The sequence below is a fragment of the Agelaius phoeniceus genome, chromosome 4 (assembly GCF_051311805.1).
Source record: "Agelaius phoeniceus isolate bAgePho1 chromosome 4, bAgePho1.hap1, whole genome shotgun sequence".
Taxonomy (NCBI): Eukaryota; Metazoa; Chordata; class Aves; order Passeriformes; family Icteridae; genus Agelaius; species Agelaius phoeniceus.
Genome location: NC_135268.1, coordinates 42,304,799 through 42,331,110, shown reverse-complemented (window position 1 = coordinate 42,331,110; position 26,312 = coordinate 42,304,799). Strand labels below are relative to the sequence as shown.

The window sequence follows — 26,312 nt, the reverse complement described above, 5'->3', positions numbered from 1 at the left end:
GTGAACTTCTAGTCTGCAAATCCAAGGGCTAACTTTAATGAAGCCTGAGATCACTGCAAAATAACAACTCATGTCTTTGCTGCTGAGGGAGAATAAGCTCTGCATGGAAACCAAAGGAAAGAGTGTGTTTTGATGTGTAACGTTTGAATCCCAGCCAGGGCATGTTAACACCCTTTGGGTGGAACAGAAATGCTATAGGGCTGATGAAACACACTCCATATACAGTGTGAGTTCTCACAGTACATTTTCCTGGGCGTGTTTAATGTACAGTCTCTAATGCTGATTTCAGTACATGTTTAAGTTGCTTTTGCCTTTGTTTTCTTTGGTTTTTGTTTTGCTTTCAGGGAAAGACGGGTTGGTTGTTTTTGCCCTCTGTTGCTTGAGGATAAAAGGGCTTTTCTTCGTTGTACTTTGTGTATCGTTCTTGGGTACAGCAGCAGGAGAGGAGTGCATGCTGAATGCTTCCTTCCTCCATCTGCTTTGCAATGAGGTGGGCACAACCTGGACACTGCATTGCAGGGCCTTGGAAGGTTGGGTAGCTGTTGCTAGCATGAATCTGTCATGGAGAGCTCGATTTCCCAGGTTTTCACCCCACAAAGCTTTCCCCTTAGCAGCTATAGTCCTGTTGTAGCCCTGTCATGTTTTCTTTGGGAACCTAGGGAAGCAGGTGAAGTATTGCGTGGTGGTTGCCTGTACAGGTTGTTCTTAATGGCCAGGCCATGCCTTACACCATTCTGCCCAGGCCCTGTGCTCTCCCATCCTGCCTGCTCTCCAATTCTTGGCTTTCTGGCCTTTCTTGATGAAGTTGTGTCCCTCCTGCAGGCACCAGAGTAAATAAGGTACCACTTTCCTGGCTGCAGTGAACTCTTGGTGAAGGACAAGAAGGACACAGTCTTTTCTGCTGCCACCAAAACATTAGGAAAAGCAGGAAAGATATTGCTGTGGCTACAATATGGATCAAGGTGTTACAGCCAACACAGGAACTGGGTCTGTGGAGCAGACTGGCCATGGTGAATACTCTAATGGAGCTTACAGCAAGAGGTGCTTAGTGAGAAACAAATCTGCCAGTGTTGTCTCCCCCATCCCTCCCTGTTCATCAAGGCATCACTGACAGAATAATGGTGAAGAAAAAAGAGGCACCATTACATGCAGTTAAAAGACCAGAGAGTGTAGGTTTTGCTTTCTAACTAGCTATGAGTCCAGAAAGTCTATTACTGGCTTTTATGGGTTTTCTTGCTTCATTTCTAAGTGAGGATTTCACTTTGAACCTGTAAGCCTTGTACCTCTAAGAATGGCAATACCCATTTTTCCTCATTTACTTCTCTTTAATGAAGTGTTTTGCCGTTGGTTCCAACAACAGATGTAGGATAATTTGGGATTATCAGAAAGAAGGCATGTTCTGCAGCACCTGTGGTAAGATCCTTCTCCACCTCATGGCATATAGGAAAGGTACCAGGCAGAGGTCTTGTCTCCCCACACACTGCAGGCAGGGGAAATTCAGGTGTCCACAGTCAAAGCAACTGAGTAAAGTGCACTTCTGTTTTCCTTTCAGTGTCAATCTCACATTTCTGAAGTATTTCTGGCTAGATGAGTCTAACAGGTTTTTTTACCTGAGAGAAGGCTCTATCCCTCTGATGAGTTTGACTTCTAAGCAGGGCTTTTCTCAGAGTACAGATGGTGAAATGTTTGAAAGTGGTATTCACAGCAGAATAGCTGAAAAAGGTGGTCATATTGCAAAATCCTATATGAAAGCAGAGTTCAGTCTGTGACCAAAGAGCAGAATTTTGCTCCAAGTACTGTTCTTTAAAAAAAGATCATGTTTCCATGTATGCTGGAACAGTCTTGGCAGAGACACAAATACAGAACCCATTTCTCTGAATGCTAAATTTAGCATATGGTCTCATTTCAGCATATCTCTTTGGTCACATGGGATGATTGATGCTTTTCTTAACTGCATCAGCCTTAGTAAACAAAGGGAGTAGTTTAAAAGTTTATCAGCAAAGCACAAGTAAAGATAACTTCTCAAAAAATAGTATTACCCATTCTGTATTTGCAGAGAAAAGATAAATTGATACCATGCAATGTTCTGCACATATCCTCTGAGGAACAGATGTTTTTCCACAGCTTTGAGCAGAGGCTGTGACCTGCTTCACAAATGTGCCTCCAAGATCTTGTCCCACCATAACTTTTCACAGCTGTTAATAATATTTCCATATACTGACAAATCTTTTAACTGGGTACTTTGTGATAGGGAAAGAAGAGCTGCTTTTCCAGAGGTTTTTTGGTTTTGGGGTTTTTTTTTGGTTCCATAGGAATATACTTTTAAGAAAGTACCCACAGATACAGAATAGTTTGTGGTTTTAGATAACCTTTGTGCCTTTTCAGTTATCCAGATGCTGCCAGAGTGAAACTGAAGGAAAGAGAACATAGTGTACTGCTCAGATGTAATGCCTGCCATGCCATTGCTTTCACTTTCTGTCTACAGCTGCTGTAATTCTAGTGAAGAGCTCTTCATTCTCAAAGGTTACACTTTCTGTATGGCAGGAGTGTTATCTCTGTGAAGGAAAAAACAAGTCAGACTTACTAGAATGTTCTTGTGGTGAGTAGGGAGGGACTACAAGCTCTTTATCAATCATTATGGAGTGAAAATATGTGTATATGCATATTGCAACCAGTTTGTACCTTGCTGGGGAGTAGCCTTCACCGTGTTCTTGAAGTTTCTCATTGCAAAAAATAGGCTGAACTGACCACAGGACTAGCATGAATAGTGCAGTGATTAAAGCTTCAAAGAACATCAAAATAATCCCTCCATAAACTGTGGTGGCAGCCAATCCATGGGCCATGCTTCTTGTGTGGGAATGGCTCTTCACAGGTTCCCAGTGGGCTCCCCCTCTATGCAAATCCCAGTGAGCTGGGGCTGATATCTTGCCCACTTGCCACTGGTTTGGGAATAATTTTATTGATGTCTTCATGTCCATCGATATATTTAAGCTCCCACCTCTGAAACAGCAAATGCCCCTGACTGTGGTCCCCTCTAATATTAAGTGGTTAAAATAGAGCAAGAAAAAGGAAATTAATTTGTGCAGCTACCCGTCTTAATACATTTGTAGGAGGCACGATTAAAAATACTGATTTTTGAAGACTGGCTGTCATTAATAAGAATGCCTTACTAAGAATTGTAGAGTGATATCCTAGCAGTTAGTCTTGCTTAAATGAGCTCCCCTTTTCAGATAGGGTGAAAAAAAGCTTTCTGAGGTCCCATCTTCAGTTAACTGTGTTTCTTGGTGATTAGTCTTCCTTTCCTACACCATGAGAAACCAGAAGAAAAAACAAACAGGCATTATTTTCAACATAATGCCAGAAAGACTTTTGGGTCTCTGGGAATATTAATAATTTTCCTATGAAGCCTGCTAAGTTCTTGGACTTCTTCAGAAGGCTGACAATGTGAAGAGTAGCATTAGCATGCAGCAAAACTGGGATGGGACTGAAGGGTGATGGAGTACAAGGTGCTTCTTTGCCACTGGAGGAACTGGTGCTGCACCTCCCCTCTGCTCCTTCCTTCCTCCCAGCCGGCCCTGCTCCTCTCCCTGCCTCCATCCATGGTCTCTGCAGTGTGGAGGAGGATGGTGCCAAGTGACCCAAGGCAGGCATTAAGCCATTTCTCTTCTGGTAACCAGAGGGTGAAAGTTCAGGCAGCCAAAAGTAACCAGGCTTCTGGAGAGGTTTGCTTAGGCCAGCAGATGGGTACCCACAGCCCAGGAGATCATGGCAGCAGTGAAGCCACTGGGACCTGGATGCCTTGGCAGCTCTGAAATTTTGTTAGGCATGCACTTGCCCTAGGTACAAAAAATTCCAACAGCTGTATGTAGCTTCTTCTAAGTGAGAATGTGTACTTCTAAGGGGAAGTTCAACATTGAGGCTGACCAGGATTGGGAGATAGGTGGCTAAGTGCTTCTAGTTTTACAGCCAGTTCCAGATTATAAATGTTGATGTTTTGTTGTCTTTAAAAGGATTGACTGTTTCTACGTTTTTTCTTTCAGCTGGGTAAACACTGGAGAGAGGCTGGCAAGAAACTTGGCATACCTGCTGTTTTTTAGGGCTTACTTTAGTTTCTGACTTTGTAGGTTTGTTTAATAACTGATATATTCTGATGGATGGTGAAGCTGGCATGGTGTTAGGCAATGGCCCCTGAAACTTCACCTGCATTTGCTGCCTATTTTGAATCATTTCAAATATCTTTACAAACTGGAATGATTCTTAAAGTCAGTTGATTTAATCTGTACTCACTGGTGGATGGACTCCAGATCCTCCTACCTGGAGTCAGTGAAATAAGGCTTCAAGTGCACCCAGTAATGCCATTTATGGACAGACAGGAGCTACTTTTAAGGCACTGCAGATGCTGATGTTTCTTTCTGTACAAATAAATCATGCATTTGACAGCTCTGGATGGAGATAAGGCACCTTCATTTCCCACAGACAATTACTTGGTAGAGTTTACTTGGTATTTTCATCAAAAGAATCTTGTTAACTTACAACTGACAAAAACCCTGCTACATTTTGGCACCATTGTGGTCATTGCTGTCCTGAGGCAGATAGGTCTGGGAATGCCTTCTGAAGCCATCCACCTTTATTTTCATCAGCATGTGCTCTAAAAGGAGCATGGGGTAGGGATTGTGTTTTGATGAGCAGAAGCACAGCTGTGCTTGCTCCTTTGTGAAGGACATAACTCCAGAAGATTCTTGCTGTTTCCTCCAGCTGGACATCATTGTAGGATTATTTTTACCTGGGTTTGAATTTACTTTCAGATGAACAGGTCTTGGGAGCCATTCCTCTCTTCTCACAAGCCAAACTTCTCTCCTGATTACCTTGGATTAATTTGTCTTGGTGTGGGTGATGGATGGGAAGGTGTGTGTTGACAGCTGCAGTTGCTAATCCCAGAGGAATCCCAGGGTGGCAAAAAGGAGATGAGCACTTCTCAGCAGCATCTGCAGGGGAGCAGCTGGGGAAGCCCCCAGGGATGTGGGAGGGAAAAGACAGGTTGGCTCAACTCTGCTGTTTTGGGCAAGACTGGCTTCCTTGTGGTAGCGATTGTTGGCAGCTTACTCGTTTCCTGAGATGTATTGCTTTTGTACAAAGGCAGCTTCTGTTTCTTCCATGTTGTCTGTCCCAAGTGGGATTCATTGCTGCTTTCAAGATGACTCTTTTGCCTTCTGTCTAAGTTGTTCATTCAAATGGGCTTGAAATTTGTCTTAGGGGCTCATTACCCAGAAAAGTCCAACTGCTAAATGGGAACATTCATACTGAGTGTTGAACCTTATGCACAGTGTTTCCAGGAATTGTCTCAAAGTGCATGCATACTCAAAGATACCTTAGAAAGAAATGCATCTGTTGTAGATAATTGTTTCTTCCTTCTCAGACAAATAAAAATTTGCTCATGTTTTTAGTACATTGCCATTTGCATTTTTCAGCTTTGACTCAAACCATAGTAGGGGAAGATGGTAGAGATCTCCTGTGCACATTCTGCAACCTGGATGAGGATTGTTGGTTCCAAGGGGAGGGGGGTGCAGTGGCTGTTTGCCACCAACCTGGGGGCTAAGAAAGTTGAACCCACATCACCCTTGCCCAGAAAACAACTTCCCTCTTACACAGAGAGGGGATATGCACATGGGCTTGTCTGCTGTTGGATTCCTGGGGCTGGCTGTTTTTTCATATCTGAAGTGAACATGAAAGGGAGCTGAGCAGTTGCAGCCGTTTTCTGAGCTATTTTAGAAATCTGTAGTTTACTGCAAGAGGCTGCAGCTGAAGCATGAGTGACCAGCTCCACAGAGTAGTAAACAAAATACTAATATGTTTGCTGAGAGATTAGTGTGAGCATGGCTGCTGGTAAATTCTCTGAACACATCAAAGAACCTTATTGTTGCATTCAGATTTTAATTCCTTATTAGTTTCAAGGAAATACATGTCCTCAGAGCAATGAGAGGAAACTTTGAACGTTTTTCTTCCTCTTGTGCTGGGTGTGGGCTTGGTACTGCCTAATTGTTAGTCTGTCCCATGCCTGTACTCCCATAGGAAGCGAGAACAAACCCATTTACATTTGTGCCATTCCTGCGTGCTTTCAAATTTTTCTTTCTCTTTTTTATTTTTAAGATCAAAGGTGACAAGAACAGTGGAGCAGAGAAGTTACAAATGATGCAGAGAACACAGATGTGAAGACCAAAAGAGAGAGAAAGGAGCTGAGCCCAGTGCAGAAGGGGCAAGGAGAAGCAGCAGCCTAAATGCAAGTACTTGAATGTGGAAATGATGGGTTCCAGGGTGCTTAACAGGCATTTAATGTGGTGCTTTAATCTTCATCTAGTGCCAGTTGGTTAATGTTTTTTAAAATTTTCTGCCTCAGGTTCAAGACTTTGGACTCTTACGTCAATAATTTACAGCTCTAAACAGGGAAGTGGCATTGAGGTGATGTGTGCATGTGTGTGAGAGAGAGAGACAGAAAAAGAAGTCAGTTTGAGTCTTAACTGGATAATAAAAGGTGGCATAGTGTAGTTGAGGGGTGTGTGAAGAACTCACTTCATAGCTGAACAGCATTGAAATGTAAAATAACAGCTAAAAAATCAGTGAGTGGATTGATCAGAGAAAGCTGGAGGGTGGGGGTCAAACTACTCAGCTAGAATCAAAGTGGTCAGTTAAATTGCTGTGATGTAAAATGTACTTTTATTAATTCTAGTCAAGTTCATGGGACTGAAAATGCCATTTGAAAGCCCTTTCATTAGCAGAAGCATCACTTTAGCTAATACAATGATGCCTCCTGCATGTGTTATTTTTTTCGTTACATATGTTTTCCTTGGCAAAATAAGGTCTGCAAATGCAGGTATGTGGACTGAAAAGAGGTGTCTCCAAGAGTGTAAGTGTTTTTCTTTGTGACTTCTGGTATCCCACCTGTATCAGCAGACAAACTTTTGCTGATATTCTATGCCATCTTCAGATGAAGGTTTTCCTAAGACAAGTGTACCAGAAGAATATTTTCTGCCATAAAGGAGACTTCATCTCAGTTGCTTTTAGGGGAGGCTCACACACAGAGCTAAAATAATGTTTATTTTTACCATCGTTCAGTGCCTGCAAAGCTGTAATAAGTGTACTGTGCAGAGGTGGGGGAGCTGCCTGGGAGTGCTGCCTGGCAAACAAGTAACCTTGTCCCTTGTTCCCTGCAGCTCCTTCCCAGGTGGGTGACAATGCCAGTCGAAAGGATGCGGATGCGGCCCTGGCTGGAAGAACAAATCAACTCCAACAGAATACCGGGGCTGAAATGGCTAAATAAGGTAAGGGGGGTGCATGCATGTGCTGAAGGGGAACTTGATAGCAGTGGCTGAGGTCTGCATAGGTAAATCAGCTCATTCCTGGTTTTCAAAGGGGTGACAGGGAGGACGGGCAAAGCTGAATGCTTCCTGCTGAACCTGTTCCTCCGGTCTCGCCTGCCAGATCTGAAGCGTCCTGCTTTGGCCTGGTGGATTTGTGGCTCATTTAAAAGCATTTTCCAACTCTTTGTTGTTGAAGTGAGTGTTTCTGGAGACTCTGCTTGGACTTTATTTTTAACCTAGGAACACATTGTTCAGCAAATAGCATCAGAGGGATGTGTTCAAAATACCCTTCTGTGTTAGACTCTGAGTTGAAGCAACAGTCAGCTGTTTCAGACTTGTGTGACTTCTCTGACACTTCTCAACTTGAGAGAAAATAGAGTGACTTTTCCCCTGTCCAACTCAAACCTAATATCCCTGGTCCTGAGCTCTTAGTAAGTGCTCAAGACATTTTGAGAGTGCAATCAAGAGCTCAAAAATGTCAGCACCCAATTTGAATTTATTTTGATTGGTTGAGCAAAATCTAGGAGTGTATTTGAGACTTTGAATAGTAATGAATTGTGGAAATGTGGCATGCTTTCTGCACTGTGCAGGAGAGTAATTCACCACACTGAAAAGCATGAAGCTGTTTTTGCTACAGAGGCTACTTTATTATCAGAATGGGTGGAAATGCAAAAAATCAGGGGCAGAAACATAGGAACTGCCTGTCTGGTTAAGTCACTAAGACAAATAGTCTGGTATCCTCCCTTTAGCAGTAGTAATTGTGGTACTCAGGTGCTCATTTTTAAAGTTGAAGAATGACAATTGAAATTACTACCTTTTCTTTCATCTTTCAAAGCTAGAAATGCTCAGGACTATGAAATTATCAGGAGCACTTTAAATTCATCTATGAACCTTGTTTCTCAGTAACTTCCTGCATCAATGAGTCTCATGCTGTGGCTGGGTAAATAAATATTGCTTTATCCATTCCCTAGTTAGCTACACTGTGAATTTGAGTAGGTCCTTGTTCTTGCATAATGGGGTCACAGCTGAAGAGGAGCCTGGTTTTTATTGTTGTCTTTGTCATTTGAGTCCCATGTTCGGGTCCTTCTCCTTGAATATCTCTGTTTTGGTGTAAAGTTTCCTACTGACAGTCCATGTCTGCTGTCCTTTGCTGGGTGTTCCTGCCTAATCCTGAAATAATTTCTCTGCCTTGAGGTTTATTAAACTCTGATTCCCCACTTCTACCCTCTGATTTGGCATCAGCCTGGATTGTCTTTACTATGCTCAACAAGAAAATTGCACTCCTGAGCATTTCTGTTTAAAAATGTTTGCACATTCATTCCAGCAATGGATCATTAAACCAAAAATATTTCTATTTTTGCTTTAAATCCTGACCATAAACAAAGCCATGCATGGAATCAATGAAGTGTCACGTGTATCACAGCCTGTTCTATACCCACAGAATCAACTTCATAGGCTGTAGTATTTTAATCAGAGTTTGGTAAAGGATAGTTCACAGTTTAGATAAGAAGGTGTGTCAGATTATCAAGAAACTGAAACTCATGTGTGTGCACAGCTTTTAAGGAAATAAGGTTTAAATATGAAAGAAATGATTACCATTCTGGGTTGTCATTGGCTGTCTGTTCTTGGGGATTTTTTCTGAACTGAAGAAAGAATTAAACCTCTCCCAGTTAGAAATGACAAATCAGGTACAGGTGACACATAATTCTTTCCCCTACTGTCAATTCATCATTATACCTCCAGAATAAACCCCTCCTTATAGGGCTTAAAACATAAATACTTATGGACCTCTTTGGTGAAATTGTTGTCCTTCTGAGTGGCATGAAGGAGGAAGGGAATTTCTTTACCTTCCCAGAGAGACAAAACTGGGAGCTGTGAATGAAACAACATCATTCAGCAGAGGGGATGTGAGGAGGGGGAGTGAGAGAGGTCAGTGTTCCTCTGAACACTGGAAACAGAAACACCTGAGCTGTCACAGAGTATGTAACACAGTAACATGTGTATTATAAAATTATAATATACATAGCTTCTGTGATTTTGTAATTTGTGTTATAATTTCATATAATTCTTGTGCTTCAAGACATCTGGGATTGGGAAGAACTTTCTGTAATGAGCAGAAGCACTGTAATGACCACTTAGACTGCTGTCGAGTGTCCTTGCAGCTTCTTTTGAAGCAGTGAGTACAGTTGATGATGACAGGATGCTATGTCTGGAGTCGTGTTCAGTCTGCTAGGTTTTGAATTATCATATGGTCTATTTTAATCTGATCTATTCTTAAAGTTCTTGTTGATAGAAACTGTTTTCTGTTGAAGTGATGATTTTTTTTTCCCATGCTTATTATAGTCTATGAAGAGTAAAGGCAGGGAAGCTTATTCTAGGTCTGATGAATACAGTAGTGTTGTGGACCCCTGGACCCCAAACAGTGGCTTTGAGGCTTTCTTTTGGCTGCTTTGAGTTGGGGAAAGAAGCATCTGTGTTGATGATTTACTTATATGTAGAGGGAAGAGTAAAGAGGCAAAAGACATGTGACAGAAGTGATGTAACTACATTAAGAGGAATATTGAGTGTGAGGTCTTGAGGGGACTGAGGAACATGTTAAATAATTGTTTGCACCAAATTAAAGATAAAGCCAAGCAAAAAGGGAAAAATGCAATTCTGAACAAGCAAATATGACGGAAAAGATTAAAGACGAGTTGAAGGACAAAAGGCAGGCTCAGAAGAAGAAAAGATCACATGGAAGGAAGGGAAATAAACCTAACCTTGGCATGAGTGAAATATTAACCAGACAGTCAGGAAAGAAAAGTGATTGTTGGGGGAAGGGGAAAGGATGAAGGATTCATCTCACCCAGCCAGATATCTACAATGCAGTCATTTAAGTGAGCGCTGCCTGTCTAGAGTTGTGTGTAGTCAGTAGAGAGAAATAGGCTCTTTTAGGGTGAAATTCAGGCAGCATAGCTCAGGTGGCTGCTGCAGGAGGAGGGTGCATTTTGCCCTGGAAGTACTTTTCTCTTCATAGACTGATAATTGGATGTGAACCTGCAGTGACAGTTTATAGTACAAGATGTCTGCATGTGAAGCCAGATAAGTGTTCTTCCCAACAGGGGAGAAAAAAACAAGTGTTGTGGAACAAGCTCAGTTTGTATGGCTTTGCAGAAAACAGCATGAAGAGTTCTGAAGCAGCCCTCTAGGTCAGGACAAAGGAATTCAATTCCATGTTGTATGACATAAAAGCACATCTGATCCAGCATCCTTCTGGCCCAGTATCCTGTGTGCTAAGTGCTTGTGGAAGGAGTGTAGGAAACATGTTATTCAAGCTCTGAAAGTCATTGGGCCCCCAGAGCTGGAGCTACATGCTAAAACTATCATCTTTAATAGTTGCCAGGGATCTTCCATGGTCCTTGAGGAATGATTATACTGACACCATGTAAGGCATGCCCTGATTTAGCTGCGTGTTAAAAAAACAAATTTTTAAAAAACCTTTCTTTGCATTTCTTAAGATGCACTTTTCTTTGGTCTAAAGTTTCTGAACTAAAATGTGTTTAGGTATCTTCAATACACTTCTTCATGAGTGTCACTTCACATGAGTGTCTGTTTTTTTTATCCTCACTGCAGAGATGTCTACTGCTGATATATTCTTTTGCTTGGCATACAAATTTGCAAGATCTCTTTTCTTCACCATGCTAGTATTTATTGGCTGAATTCTAAATCCTTGATTTTGCTCTGTTCCTATGGTTGTTTTGTTTCAGATCTATTTTTGCTAATCATAAAAGTGTCTGTGCTGACAAAACTACCCTTTGTATGAAAGCTTAGAAATATGTAGTACTGCATGTTTTTTCCATGTGTCAGCTCGGAAAGCTGCCAGGCTCATCTTCCGTGGAATGGCTTCTGAGTATTTCATACACTTGGACTCTGTTCTGCTTTGGTGATGCCAGTGGATATTTTCCTGCTGATTTCAGTGATACTAGAAGGGAGCAAAACACTTGGAGATGCTGAAACTGTGCTTATAAATTAGTGACTTAAAATCATCAGAAGATTCCTCAAGTCTATCAGTGTTGGCATTTCCTGTTTGTTTTCCCTTCCAGGAGAAGAAGATTTTTCAGATTCCCTGGATGCATGCCGCAAGACATGGTTGGGATGTTGAAAAAGATGCTCCCTTATTTAGAAACTGGGCAATTCACACAGGTATTGGAACTCTCTTTTTACAGGACAGATTTTCACATTGTTTTCCCTTTTAAAGTTACATTTTCCTTCTTTCTTGTCTTTACTTTTACTAACACAGAGAGTGAACTGAAGTTTCCAGATTTCTGGGAGGCTAAGTGTTTTTTCATGGCCTATGGTACTCTCTAGCTTAATTGAAGGGCCATAACTCATTTGCATTGAGGAACACAGTAAAACTTAATTGATTTAAATGTTAGCAATTGGGTTCAAAACTGTCAGGAGTAGAGCACAGTCAGCACTTTGCAGACATAGGCCCTTAGGCTTTTTATGCCTTTCTATGGATTTGAACCTGAGATAATAAAGGTAAATGCTGTGCAAGCTTTTCCATGTTGTTATGGAGTCACATCAGATCTGCAGTGCCCTGGGTCTTTCTTGAGCACAAACCATTCATCATCTGTTCTAGAAATGTGCATGAGAATGAGATCACAGCACTCTCTTGCAACCTCAGCTATTGTTAGAATGCTTGCCATGGGAACCAAAGGCTGATACCTTGAAGCTAACCTGCGCTGTTATTAATTTGCCTCAAATCTTCAATCACATGTCATATGTGCCTAACTTTTCTTTTCTTGCTCAGGGAAATACCAGTCAGGAGTAGATAAACCTGATCCAAAGACATGGAAGGCAAACTTCCGCTGCGCTATGAACTCCCTGCCTGACATAGAAGAAGTGAAGGACAAAAGTATAAAGAAAGGAAACAATGCCTTCAGGGTGTACCGGATGCTACCCTTATCTGAAAGACCTTCCAAAAAAGGTAGAGGGGAGAGCTTGTCAACATGAAATGCTACTGCAGGTAGCTCAGTATGCAACAAGCCACCAATGCAAGCTGCACGTGGTGCCCTGGCTGGCTGGAAAATGACTGAAACTTAGGAACAGCTGTATGGAAAATGGGCTGCATTCAGAAGAGAGGATCAATGAGATGTGATACCCCCAAGCTGTTGATATTTGTCTGTTAAAGCTGCTGGAGTTGTGCTCAGAATCTAGTCCCAGGTCTCCTTCAATCAAGGAGTGTGATTAGGGGGTATTAGAGCTCAACACATTGAACTCAGTAGGGGTCATTCAGAATATGGTGGCAGACATTTTGGTATCTTTTTTCAAGCAAGGGTACAATTAAACTGGCTCTGTCTTGAGAGCAGTACACTCACTCAGAACACTAAACCACGAAACCACATTGTTAGTTACAAAGACCATGGAAAACCAACCCACAGAGCACAATAACAGTGAAATGGGAAATCATCTGAATCCCCAAATTTAGGAATTAAATCTCCTGCCTGCCAGGAGAAGGCCTAACCACCAGGTCAATCTCATGAGTATTTGGTTTCTTTCAAAGTAGAAACATTGCTTTATTTAGGTCTCATTAGCTTTCATATGGCTTCCTTACTGGCTTATGCAGTAGAACAATGGTTTCCTTAGTCCTCTGGTATCCTGTGTTGTCTAGAATTTTGGATTAAAAGATAACCTGCAAACCAGACACAAGGTGCTCCTCTAAAATCCAATTCAGTTCACCTGTAGCTACAGTTTGCTACTTTCTTAGATTGAGCAGTGAAAGGCAGATTTTCAGTTTAAGGTCAGTGTTACTGGCAATTATGAACCATGGCATTTTTGGGGCAGAATCATACTGTGAAAGGAAGATCAATGTGCAAAAGGTAGAACATTTATCTTGAAACTGTTTTCAGTCTCTTGTCAATAGTGTATTTTATATGTTTAAACACATTCCCCTGGACTATGACATGTCTCTTGGCAGTAGATTCCTGAAGGAGCTACAAAAGTTCATCTTTAAAGCTGAGATTCTGGAAACAGGGGCTGTAGCAGGAGAAGATTCTGCAGAAAGTCCAGTTACTGTAAAACCCTGGCATAGTTTGGACCTCATATATATTTTCACATGCCCTTTTTTGTGTCATGTGGCTAAACATTTGTGGGAGCAAAAGAAATCTGGCTGCAAACATTTCTAATTTTCTGTGGTATCATGTAGTAGAGAAAAGCTCCTGGGGAAAGCTCCTGGGACACATCTGTGCTGACACTGGGGCAGAGCTGAGCTTGCACCAGCAAGTCTGAGCTTCTGCATCAGGTCAGAGCAGGGGCAGCAGCACTAGGGTCTGCCAAGGTGCATAACATTTTGTGAAGGTCACATGCAGTATGGTTTTTGGGATTCCCAAGCCCATCATGATTGCATAAACCACTCTTGCATGAATTGTATTTCCTTACCAGGTTGCAACTATTTACAAAAATATTGGTTGAAGTTTATTGTGATCTCTTTTCACATTAAATCAATTAACAATCTCCCTTTTCCTGTAGCTAGAGAGAAAGCATCAGAAATGTGATGAGGCATATATTTTGATTTTTCTTGCCTTTAAGAATATTTTTCTCCCCCTTTTTTTTTTTCAAACAGGTCTTGTTTTTTAATTTGTCATTCTTCCATATTTTCACTTTGATTTTTTGACTGCGGTTGCTTTCCTTGGTCCCATAGTGGTTCTCTTTTGTAGCCTTTTAAAAAAGAAACACAAACCCAGCAATTCAAGGTGAATTTTTTGCTGCCCAGGCCTTAAGAGAAGGGTTAAATTAAGCAAATGTGTTCTCCCTTAACTAGGAAGTCCTGCCATTTTGAGGCTCATTTTGGGGCTATTTGTTGGTGAATATAGAAAGTGTGAAGGATAACTCATGGCTCACAGGACCTTATGAAATCTTCCTTCTGTTGTTGCAGGAAAAAAGACGAAATCTGAGAAGGATGACAAATTCAAACAGATTAAGGTAAGAAGTGTCTGTTTAATGGTGCAAGAGCTTGTGAATACAATCTGTTGCAGATATTTTTTAACAACCCTAACTGTATGTTGTGGTGGGTACTTGCAAATGCTTGTGGTTTGGTTAAGTAACTACAGTTACCCAGGATGTTTGGGGCTGTTTTTCTTGAAATGTGAAGGCTGTTAAAGCCGTCACTTACATCATCAATGGACACAGCCCTTGTGTTACAATGCCTGGAGGTTGGAAAACTGGCAGTCTCAGCAATACATTTGCCATTTGTTTGTCTCTGTAAGGAGAAATACAGTAATTAGGGAAGGAATGCTTCTGAACAATAGAGCTACCGTTTGGAGCAATTAATTTCTGTGTGTAAAGCACTGGAAATGCATTTTCATTTAGGCAAGGGTCAGAGCTGCACCTTGTGCTCATGTTTGTCAGTTAGAAGGCCTCAGCTGTGAAGCTCTTCAGTTGCAGCCTGAGATTTCTGCTCATTCAGAGCGTGGGCCCAGACTGATGTCTGCCCTCCCTGTGAGGCATGGTGTTTCCTAGCTTTCACACCTCTGCCAAGGGCCTCAAAGGTGGTCAGTATTACACACCAGCAGGAGCTAGTCCACCTTCAAATTTTTTAACAAAAAGGCAAATCTCAGAGATTTCAGACTCTCAGCTTTCAGTAAAATTGGTGTCCTTGGGCTTCGTGTAGCAGCTGTGTCTACAGTGCAAGGGCAGCTTGGTCCCCTGCTGCTCACCTGTGAAGGGCTATGCCACCTATGCCTGGGTTCAGGCTCTGCAGGCTCTGTCCAGGAGTTTCTCTGGGCCAGGTGAACCCAGAAATGTGGGGAAAAGTCCTCCACTGAAAGGGTTTGGAAAGCAGGTGCTGCCACAGCAGTTGTGACTTGTGCAGTTACGTGTCAGAATGCTATGACTTTTAAATTGTCTTAAAAGAACCACTTTGTAACTATCCTGTGTGGCTCTTACAGCCACATGTGCTTGTTATCAAGTAACTCTGATGGTAGCTGATGTTCAGAGGGAGGCAGTAAAGCTGCTTTGGTCAAAGCAGAGCAGTGTGCCAGCACATACACCTACCTACCAGTGATACCTCCTGTTAGTTCTTGTGCTCTGAGCTGGGGCCAGGTAGTATTTCTGTCTGTTCCCTCATTCTGACAGAAGTGTGCAGTGGCTAGTCTGGATTTGAAGAGGTGCTCTTCCTGTACTCAGCCACTCTTAGGCTGACTGTTGGATGTTGAAGGCTGTTGTAGTGAAGAAGGGTAGTAGGTGAATTAAAGCAAATGCACATTTCTGAGCATGAAAGCTTCTTATAATTGCTTTGCTTGGTGATGAGAATTCCTGAGATCCAAGTTGCATGTTTTGAATTGAATCCCTTACAGTTACCCTGAAAAATGTCTTTTAGTGGAGCCCAGTGGGAGGTTACTCCACACTTTGCCTGATAACTACAGTGGGGTGATAGCAGCAGAGGGAGAAGCTGAGAATATGAGCACAGATCTACAAAGGGACTTCAGCATAGCAAAAGCCTTGCAGCAGCTTCCCATTGTTGCCACTGCTGGACCCTGTGGGTACCCACAGCAAATGCTGGTGGGCTGAGCTTGGGCATGGTGCTCAGGGCAGTCGCTGCTTATCCCTGTGCCTGTGAGAGTGTTGGGCCTTACCAAATCCCTGCTCCACCTTAGCAAAGGGGCAAGAAAATCTCCCACCTCACAGGTAGGTCTCCAATCACTGGGCTTTTGGGCAAATTGTAATCTGTCATTATAATTCATTAAATTCTTTTAAAAGGAATTCTCAGTAATGGGAAGGAAATGGAAATGTCAGAGCAGCCCAGATAAAACCAGTCTCTTTTGAAACAAAGAACTGAACTGAGGCTTAATTTCTACCTTATCCCAGCCATATCCTTTAGACCATGCAGTTCCACACTGAGTTATTTAAAATCCTAGTGACAGCTTTCTCCATGCATTTGGCTTAGGGTAGACATCTGAACACTCAAAATTTAGGTGATTTAACACCAACTGTGCCAGTATCCAAGTCTCTTTGTGGATCTGGCACCATCACCTGCGTTCTAAGATGCATATTTGTTTCTGAAGCTTGAAAGGGGCTACTAAATAAACTTCTCAGTAATCAAGCCTCAGTAAAGTTGAGCAAGTGCTGCCTGCACAGTGTTTCCATGGGGGCTGCTGAGTTTGCTGTGAATTAAAGCAAGCAGCACCAGATACTCAGGGCTTCAGTGTGCAGCCCTAACCTATCTTTGCAGTTGTGACCCTCAATGGATCAATAGCAGCTAATTTTATCTTTTCAAGCTCTCCAAGTCTTTGACCTGTAGGGCAGCAGAACTGGTGCATCTCATCAAAGACCTAGTTGCCATTAACACTTAACTGTCCACCCTTCTGATGTGCCAGGAATGCTGTGACAGGGTGCTGTTTGCCTTGCTTTAGTGTCTGGGAAGGTGCTTGTGTTGAAGTGACAATTCTTTTTAGGTAGATCACAATCACAGCATGTGACATCCAGGAAAAAGCCTACCACAGTGCTCCCAGTATTTTGTCCCAAGGATAACAGTTCAACAGTACTGGGATGGGCTGGCACTGCAGGTCCTGAGGCTTACCTTTGCCTGCCTTTGATGAAATGCTTTAGAGCAGTGAAAATGAGCACGGTGTGGACAGCTCTGCACCTCTCTGTGGCTGTCTCTGGCTCAGCAAGCAGGGGACAACTTGCAGCCTTGCAGGGCTGGTAGAGTAAGAACAGAAGACTTTAGACATTGCAACCAATAAACCTGTGAGAGAGTCAATAGTGGGGAGGAAGTTGCATGTGTAGAATAATCCTTTTAAAGAAATCCTGAGTTAATGGAATTAATTTTTTGGTGTCTACCCTGAAGGGATTTTTTTAGATTCCCACTCGAGTGTATCAGGCTTACAGAGAGGCATCTTGTGGAAAGCTCAGTCTGTGTAGAACAGGTGGTGTTTTCCAAATGCTGTTGCCCTGTGGTAATGTTTATGATGTGATCTAAAAGGCTGTATTTAGTGTAAACACTTTGGTTTGCTTTCAGGCTTGCTGTAGAGAAAAATTAAGGCTAGAATTTAGTAATTGCTGTACAGAAACTAAGACTTCCTTTTAGAGAGTGCAAAGAGAGCATATTTGGAAGGGACTGAGGATGAATATTAAATAGAGTACTGTTTTAAAGCAATGCTTCTTCCTTGTTTGTTTCAAATGTTAATCTCTTGTAGTAAATAGCTTGCTGCTTCCTTGCTCTCTGAAGGCTTACTCTAAATTTGAAGATTAAAAATAGCTTTCCTTTCAAAGCAAAAGATTTGGAAATGAATTAGTCCCAGTCTTCTCCTCAGAGAAATATTTGTTCTAAGACAGTGTCCTGCAGAGAGCAGGGGGTATATGGCAGGCAGAAGTGATGGGATTTATTACCATCTCAGAACAAAGAGATAAGATATCTCCTAAAATAAAGTAATCCTGACCCAACTGTACTGTTTTCATTCTAGCAAGAGCCAGTTGAATCATCTTTTGGGATGAATGGGCTAAATGCTGTCACTTCTGACTATTTCCTGTCCTCCAGTATAAAAAATGAAGTTGACAGTACAGTGAACTTTGTAGGTAAGTACTCCTATGCTTTTTTTACATACTAAGTACACAGGTGACTTCAAAAACCCTTCTGGTCTGCCAGACTTATCTTTCCATCAGCATTTTGCACTTCAGGGAATGCCACAGTTACAGTCAGGTAGACCCATTTCTCAGCAGCCTAGGCCATGCAAGATTGTGGTTGCAGGCCAGCCCCACCATCTGCAGAGACAGTGAGCAGTACTGTGCCACTGGGGTGGTTCCCTTGACAGTAAAGCACTTCCAGGCACTCTCAGCTGGCTTCTCATGGTGGGGACTTATTCCACAGGATAGTCCTCAGCCATGAAGAGGCTGTAGCCAATGTCACATGGGAGTTAAATTGCAATCAGATGGCAGTTTCCCATTGCTTAAAGCAGAGGTTTGTATAGAATACCATTTTATTTGGGTGTTCAAACCAGCAGGCAAAATGTAGATACTTGGTTCTTTTCACTGACACCTCAGTTGCAGAGATAGTTCTTAACATCACTGAGCTAATGAAAAGAATCATCAAAGGCTGCATTTAGAAACCAGTACATTAGAAATAAGCTGTCATCTCAGCATGTGAATAATTGGTCCTCAGTAGACTAATTGGACTGGGCTTTTGACAGCTCTTTTTTGGCTAAGGTTGTCATTGCAGCAAGAGCTCCTAAAAATATGACCCACATACTATTTTGTCTAGAATTCCATTTTTAAATATGACAAATATGTTAGTATTCTGCTTGGAAAGATGGCAGAAATCATGTGCAGTGACTATTTTTGATCCCCATTTCTTAGGTCACAGGGCTTTGCATAGTCATTCCCCTGAAGTACTTGTGTGGCTGAGGAGTTTGTGAGTAGTTTTGCTCTCTTTATGGCAGTTCATTTAATCAGTTGTTGCTTTGTAAGAGTAGTAGAACATGCTCTTACTGTTATAGCTTGAAGGAGTAGCACCATAGTGCTATTAGTGCTTCCTGTTCACTGACTGAGGATCAGGTAGGAAACTGTCACCCAGTGTTGTTTAATTATTGAGATGTGAGGTGTGCTGCTTATCCAGACTGGAGAAAGAAACTGTTATTTAGGATTGCAGGAAGGATTTTAATGTAAACAGAAAGGAAAAGGTAAAATAGAATTGTTCTGCAGAAAGACAGGAAATCAGCCAGAGTGGATGAAAGGCAAACAGCACCTGCAGAGTTTCTGCCATAGGTGCAGCTCACTGGAAACTGTGGCATATTGCTCAAGTGAGCGGTAGTTTTTGCTGTGCATTTTATCTCTCAGGGTGGGTAAGAATTTGTCAGGTATTGAGGAAAGAGATAAAACAGTGCAGATGGCCTGCTCATTCCCTGAGTGCCTTGCGCAATATTAGTCTCTCCCAGATAAAAAATTAACTGTGCGTGCTCTTGCACCTCTCTCACCACACTCAATAAAAGCTGATTGTTTCAGAACCAGGAAAGGTGAAATAAAAGTGAAACAAAATATCTGAAACATAATTATACTAATTGTAGTGATCAACTTTTAAAAAGTCTATCCAGTATGTATGTAATTTTCTTTATGCTGGCATTGTTTCTTAAAATACGCATCTAAGTTTTGAAGATTTTCCAGTGGTAACCTGGCACTTCACAAAGCAAAACAATATGCAGCTTTTCCCTGGGAAAAATACCTGTCACTTTTCTTTTTCAAAAAGCCCTGTCTAAAGATAGAATGCCGTAGTGGATTTTGTGTATAGACATGTGCATTCATGTTTATTTATCTCAGTTCATGAAGGAATAGATGCCATCTTTTGACTTTTTCAAATTTAATAATTAGTATATTCAGGTTACTTAACTGAAAACCTGCAAGATCTGTTGTATTTCATTGCCTACGTGTTTTTCCCCTCACGGGTCAGGAAAAAAAATGGACTGTTTGAACAACACAGTGTTGTGTTTGTGCAGAATTTAGCCTTTTGTTCCTTGTGAAGCTTTATGTTCAGTGAAAGAATATCTATAGTCTTTCTCTTGGGTAACCATGGTTTCAGGTTAGCCATCCTCTGAGATGGCTCCATCCCTGTGCATTCTTCTGATCTAACTCGTTGGCTTTCAGTTCTGTGCTGGATTAATGCATGTGTTCATAGAGCTGGGATTAAAGGAGGAGTTGTACAAGACAGGAAATTCTGTCAAGCAGCTTCAGACGAATGGGATTCTGGCTTTTACCATACTTTTGCTCTGCTCAGTAACTTCTTGGTACCTTGGTTTGTCAACCTTTTTCAAAAGGTTGTAGTGTAGAACAACTAATATCTGCAAAGCATTTCAGGACACTTGGAAAGCATCCATGGTTGCTTCACTTTGTAGAAATAAGTAACACTCCTTTGATATTAAATTTCATGTGCTTTTTTGGTATTAAATATCATGTGCCTGGGGGAATAGGAAACCCCTCAGTTACTAACTAACCATACTGTAGCTTTCTGTCACAAACTGTGGGGATTGCAGGTACAAATTTGTTTTCTGCATACCATCGATAGCATTGTGAGGGTCAGTGACAGTAGCCATCTAACTGGAGCAGAAGTTTTCCATAGATTCATGTCATATGTGCATCCGAGTCCCACAGTGTTTTGCTTGACCCCATGGCAAGGTTTTTGCATGCTGGTTCTGGTCTTCTGTTGTAAAGTTTACCTTAGAGCATTCAGAGACCATGGTTTACAGCTTGCTTGTTGAGGATCACAGATTTCCTTTAGAACTCTCACTGAAACTTATATCCCCTGAAAGCAGGTGGTGGGCATGGAAAAAAGTGCTGAGACTGTTGAAGACTCAGATACCAAGCAGGCTCTTAGAGGTTCAACAGAGTTGAGATGTTATCAGTAATCAATTTTTTTTGTTTCTAATCCCAAGTTGTAGGACAGCCACACCTTGATGGCAGCAGTGAGGAGCAGGTGATAGTTGCCAACCCTCCTGATGTTTGTCAGGTGGTAGAGGTGACAACAGAAAGTGATGAACAGCCCCTCAGCATGAGCCAGCTGTACCCTCTACAGATCTCCCCTGTCTCATCCTATGCAGGTAAGCAACTTGGTGTTTCTTTACACTCCCTTTTCTGGAAATGTTGGGAAGACCCTGGGAGAAAGAGGGCTCTTCCAGGCTAGCTAACGAAGATTCAGAAATGTGTACCCATCTGCCTTCTGAATTGTTAATGAAACTCAAAAATGCACAGTCCTCTGCTCATTTCCTTGGGAAACAACTTGACAGATCTCAGTTTGGAAATGTGAGCTGCAGGCTTTATCTTGTGAGTAATGGAAAAAGAGCATTAGGTATAATGCAGAGATCTTTTAAAGGGGGATTTTTAGTACAAATGACATGCCCCCTGCCTTACTAAAGATCAAAGGTCTTTCTTGCTCTCTGTTTACTCAGTGTCTAGCACAGTGTGCAGTGCTAAGGGCTGCACTAATGGTATATATGCAGATATGGAGCTGAGGGCCTGGGGGGAGTGGATTTGTCTTGCTGCAGTCTAGAAGAGCCATGCAGTGACTGATAACAAGTGATCTTTCAAGCAGCAGAGCTGTGGACATCTGGCTTCCAACGTCTGCCTGCCATCTGGATTCTCTGATACCTAAAAAGAGGATGCGATAACAGGCTTCCCTCTGCTCCCTGTGAGGGTGGTTATGGTTTCCCTTTTCATCTGGCCCCTTATTTTCTTATAACTGTTAGGAAGTCTTTGGCACTCATTTATCCCTTATGCAAGTCTAACAGTGTGTTCAGAGGTTTCTAGGGGTGAACAGACACAAATGTATGTGTGGACATGCTATATAGAGTTCCCACGATCATATAAGTCTTATTTCTTAGGAAAAAACAAATGTGAGAAATGTGACAAAGCCACATTTGAAAGTAAAAAGGTTTCAGATCCAAACTGTCCTTTCTGTTTTAACATGATGCTAATTTGCAAGCCTTAGGAGGCTGGGTAAAAACACAAATGTCACCTTTTAAGGCAAATTTAAGTATAAATAGTTCTCCATGCATTTTATTATTTTACGCATGGTTTTGCCTTTGACTTATTAGGCTGAAATTCCTTCCAGACACATTTTTACAAAGTATGTATTTAGTAATTTTTATCTTTGGGTCCTAGTGAATTGTATGATGTTCCTTTGGATTGTGTCCACTGTTAGTCTCACATATGTTGATAAACAATTATGCTTTCCAATGTGTTTAGTCTGCAATGACCAAAGCATTTAGAAGACCTTTGCAAAGCATAAGGCAGGGAGATAGGAGAGTGCTTAAATTTATTAGCAGGAGGGAGACAAGGGCCTTTGAAACATCTTTCCTCTTTACAAATGCATCTTGGAAAACTTTTCCATGTCTGCAAACATGACAATGATGCAATCTTTTATCTTCAGCTACAGGACGTAAATTCTTGAAATGCAGACAGAAGTCACTGTCTTGGTTTGGAAGTCATGGTGGTTTCTTGGACTGGAATGATAGAGAAGGGTGGTCTGGTGACCACCTTGACATGAGCAAATCATGACCTACCTGCCCTTAGGTCTTTGCAATCAGCCTGCATAAGGAAAAAGATTTAAGTACTTCTGCTATCCCCTTACGCTGTCTTAGTACCTTGGTGGCCTTCAATTGTCTTAACTTATACCTGGACCTGCTAGCCCAAAACTCAGATAAGAGTTTCATGTCACTGGCATGCTTTTGAGCACATTTCCAGGCAGCTCTTGATGATCCTGACTACTGTAGCTAGAGGCCAGTAAGAAGTGAAGTACTGCAAGGGTCTGTCCTGGGGAAAGTCTTATTTAATATATCAATGAGCAGAAGATATGTTGGAGACATGTTTGTGAGCTTCAAGGGGACACCAAATAGGGTGCACGAGTTTTTTTGAGGGCAGAGCCATCATCCAGAGAGTCCTGGAGACATTGCAGGAATGGATCAGCAGAAACCTTATGAAATTGAGCAAGGGCACATGTGAAGTCCTGTGCATTGGAAGGAAGAGATCTTTACAGCAAGAGCAGGGGCTGATGGTATGGAGAGTCGCTCTGCAGAAAGGAGGGCAGGCAGTGAGCTGAGTGCGAGACACCAGAGCACCTCAGCCACAGGGAAAGGCACCAGTTTTCAGGAGCATGGCCAGTAGATCTAGGGAAGTGATTATCCTCCTCTACTCCACGCTAGTTGCACTACTTTAAAAGTACTGCATCCAGTCTTGAGCTCCCCTGTCCAAGAACCAAACAAATGGGAGCAAGTGCAGAGAAGGGCTATGCAGGGTATGGCCTCTCACTCTGTGAGAAGACAGAGGGACTGGGGCTTGTTCAGCCTGGAGAAGAGATGGTTTTGAGGACTTCATAGCAGCTGCCTCTACTGCAGGGATGTTCCCAAGAAGGCAGAGCCAGGCTCTTCACAGCCAGTGCATGGTAATAGGATGAGAAACAGCAGGCTAAATTGAAACAAAAAATATGGTCCAGCTGAATATAAGAAAAAGTATCACCTGTCCTTCACCACAAGGACAGTCAGGCAGTGGAGCAGGATACCCAGAAAGATTGTGCTGCCTCCATCCTCAGAAGTTTTCAAGACCTGAAGGGATGAGGCCCCAAGCAATCCAATCTAGTCCTGTAGCTGGCCCTGCTTTGAGCAAGAGGTGGGGCTGTAGACTACCTGAGGTCTTTCCAACCTGAATTGTTCTATGAACCAGTTTTTTTTTTTAAAGGATGTATTTGCTCTTGAGGCTGGAGCAAGGACAGAAATCTGTGTGTTAGAACTCTAAAATTTCTAGGACACTCTTGTGACTATTTCTGCTTTGTCTTGCTCCACACAGACCTGTATAGAACCACAGGAACTTTGGCCCTGTGCTTGTGGTTTGCTCTGTCAGGTGCTACTGGCTGAATGGCAGGAAAGAGTATGACCATAACAGCTGTGCAGGAACAGTTAGTTGAGCTCTTCTAAAACAACAACCAAAAAAAGTAGCCAGATATGTCAGCTGTCCTACATAAATCTGGTTTATTTCAAAACACCCCTGGTTCCTTTCTGAGGTAACTCAGGCAAATGACGTGAGTCGCCCATGTGAGTTTTTTCATATATCCGCTGATGTCTATGAAATCCTTTTGGCTCTTATTACCCAGGCTTTTGTCAATGTTTGACACTGATTCAAATGCCCTTCTTGATAGAAATAGCCTCTCTAACTTTCCATGCCTGTGTGGCCAGCTTCCCTGGCTTTGCTAACTATAGTGCTATCTCTTACTCAGCATTTTGTTATGTATAAACACCAAGGATGGATTCCTTTTCAGCTGCATCACTCTGTTTTTGTTGTGACATGCTTCTTCATGTCAAGGAATATCTGTTACTTGTCTCTATGTGTATTCCTTCAATTGATTCTGTCTTCTTTGTGTGAATTAATTTTTCCTCTCCTCTCCCCAGTATGGCTTAATTAGCCAGCTTAATCACATTGGCACATCTTTCTCTGCCTGGGTCAGTGAAGGAGAAGCCCTGCGGTGCATGAGCTTCACAGGGCATTGCAGCTTGATTTAATGTTTTGGACTGCTTCTCTGCTTACTGCACACTGTGGTGGAGACTCTGGCACAGGAGAGGTGCTGGCTTTGGAAGCAGCAGTCTGGAGTAGCTGGGCTGGAGTAAAAGGACTTTGGGTACAGTTTAGACCCTGGGGGCTGAAACAGTGGTTCAGCCCATTGGTTTACAGTCTCCTGCCTAAACCTAATGCTTAGCCAGGCCTTGAGAGGATGGCAAGGTACTGCCAGTCTCTCTGACTGAGAGGATGGCAAGGAGACCTTGAGAGACTGCCAGTCTCTCTGAAGGTGTGCAGGGCACGATCCATGAGGCATGATCCATGCACTCTTAGCACTCACGTTATGTCCAGTGCAGAGCATGAGACTGGGCTCTGGGAAGGCACAGTTGCAGTGGCTTTGCAAAGCAGTTTGCATGGACTGAAATGTATAACACAGAGCTGAAGGTGAAAACTGGGGCTTCAGAGCTCTCTTGCCTGCTGTGATAATTCATCACATCATTCCCTGTATTGTGTGATTTCTGTGTTCTTTGTGGATGAGCCCTGTCTGTGCAGGGCTCAGGGGGTTGGAGTGCTGGTATCCTGATAGATGCTGTGGGTTATCCTCCCAGGAAACAGGACACAGTGGTTCAAAACCCCACAAGCTGAAGAAAACCTGCAGTCCAGGCCTCCACTGGATTAGTCTGGGAACCAGTGGCTGTGCTGAAGGCAGCAGCCATCACTGCAGACTGAAAAGAGGGGCTTCTGCCCTGTCTCAGAGGCATCTGAGGCAGAGCAGTCTCAACCACTCATGGGCCAGGAGCCTGACCTTAGGAGACTTGTCTTCAGGCACACACAGGCTTGAAAATACAGTAAAAATTCCTGGATTTCAGGCTCTTCTGCAAGCGAGGGCTGCAGCTGCAGGAGGATGGCTGTTCCACTGGAACTGTGCTCCTGTATTTGTGCTCTGGTTCAGGTGATGAGGGTGAGAGAGGCCATGTGCAGTGGGGACAGGTGATGGGGCTGGAAACTGTGGTATCGCCACTTGCTCAAGTGAGGGGTGAAGGGTTGAGAAAGGCTGGGGAGTGGTAGCAAAAGCAAAACTATACCAGCTGTACCAGAGTATGTCAACAGTAATAAAGCCCCAGAAGTGACAACAAGCCCTTGAGGTGGCAGGCTGAGATAACAGTTAATGAAACAAAACCACATTTATCTCCTCTAGGATGGAGTTGTTACTGATTTTGCCAGGAGATAAAGATTTGGACAGAACTTTGTCTGTTGCAGGGCCTGGAGTGGCTGTAGAGGGACAAGGGAGAGGGGGCATCCCCTGCTTGCTGGAGATTCTTCCCAGAAAGCACATATCTACTTCTTCCCTCTCTATTGCTGTCTTTTCCAGAATTTGGACATGTTGACTGTGATAAACATGTGAATTTACCCTAGTTGTTCAAGGCAGCTGTGCTGTCTAGCCCTGCTGTGGCAGGGTCTCCATGCTTCTCCATTGTTTTCTGGTTGTTTGACTTGACTCTGTTTGCTTCCACTTGTTGGACATACCTCAGGCCTCCTGAGCTGGAATTTGTTACTATAGATAGAACAGCATGAGTTTCATTTTTGTTTCTATTTTGTTTGACAGAAAGTGAAACAACTGACAGCGTTCCAAGCGATGAAGAAAATGCAGAGGTAAGTGCTTTCTGGATTTTTAGCAGTTTGGACCAAGGTCTCAAGATCCATGCCCTGAGATATTTTTGCCCCTTCTCTGCTGCAGCTCTGTCTAGCAGTGGAATATTCATTTTGGTAATAGCTAGGGAAGAAAAGCAGACCAGGAAGGTTCAGGGGATACAGACATTTGGATGATTGTCACAGAATTAGAATCTCTACAAATTAACTTTTCCTCATCTGTCCAAACAACAAGATTAGTTTGCACAATAAGATGTTCTGCAGTGCCATCACCAGTGCCAGCTAGTATGTTAACAT

At 42.6% G+C, this 26,312-nt stretch overlaps 1 protein-coding gene across 6 annotated transcripts in view; it reads left to right on the top strand.

The window, feature by feature from the left end:
• Window positions 1-26,312, top strand: part of IRF2 (interferon regulatory factor 2) — a 39,503-nt gene that overhangs the window by 10,787 nt on the left and 2,404 nt on the right. For 3 of the 6 annotated variants that reach the window (XM_054633945.2, XM_054633947.2, XM_054633948.2), the window contains exons 2-9: window positions 6,148-6,281; window positions 7,209-7,316; window positions 11,438-11,537; window positions 12,148-12,324; window positions 14,272-14,318; window positions 17,801-17,912; window positions 20,756-20,920; window positions 25,972-26,018. In XM_054633945.2, coding sequence (XP_054489920.2) covers window positions 6,276-6,281; window positions 7,209-7,316; window positions 11,438-11,537; window positions 12,148-12,324; window positions 14,272-14,318; window positions 17,801-17,912; window positions 20,756-20,920; window positions 25,972-26,018 — 762 coding nt within the window. In that variant the 5' untranslated portion in view covers window positions 6,148-6,275. Of the gene's footprint in view, window positions 1-6,147; window positions 6,282-6,394; window positions 6,442-7,208; window positions 7,317-11,437; window positions 11,538-12,147; window positions 12,325-14,271; window positions 14,319-17,800; window positions 17,913-20,755; window positions 20,921-25,971; window positions 26,019-26,312 lie in introns of all 6 variants that reach the window. The other 3 variants (XM_054633950.2, XM_054633949.2, XM_054633951.2) reach the window with 3 other exon arrangements.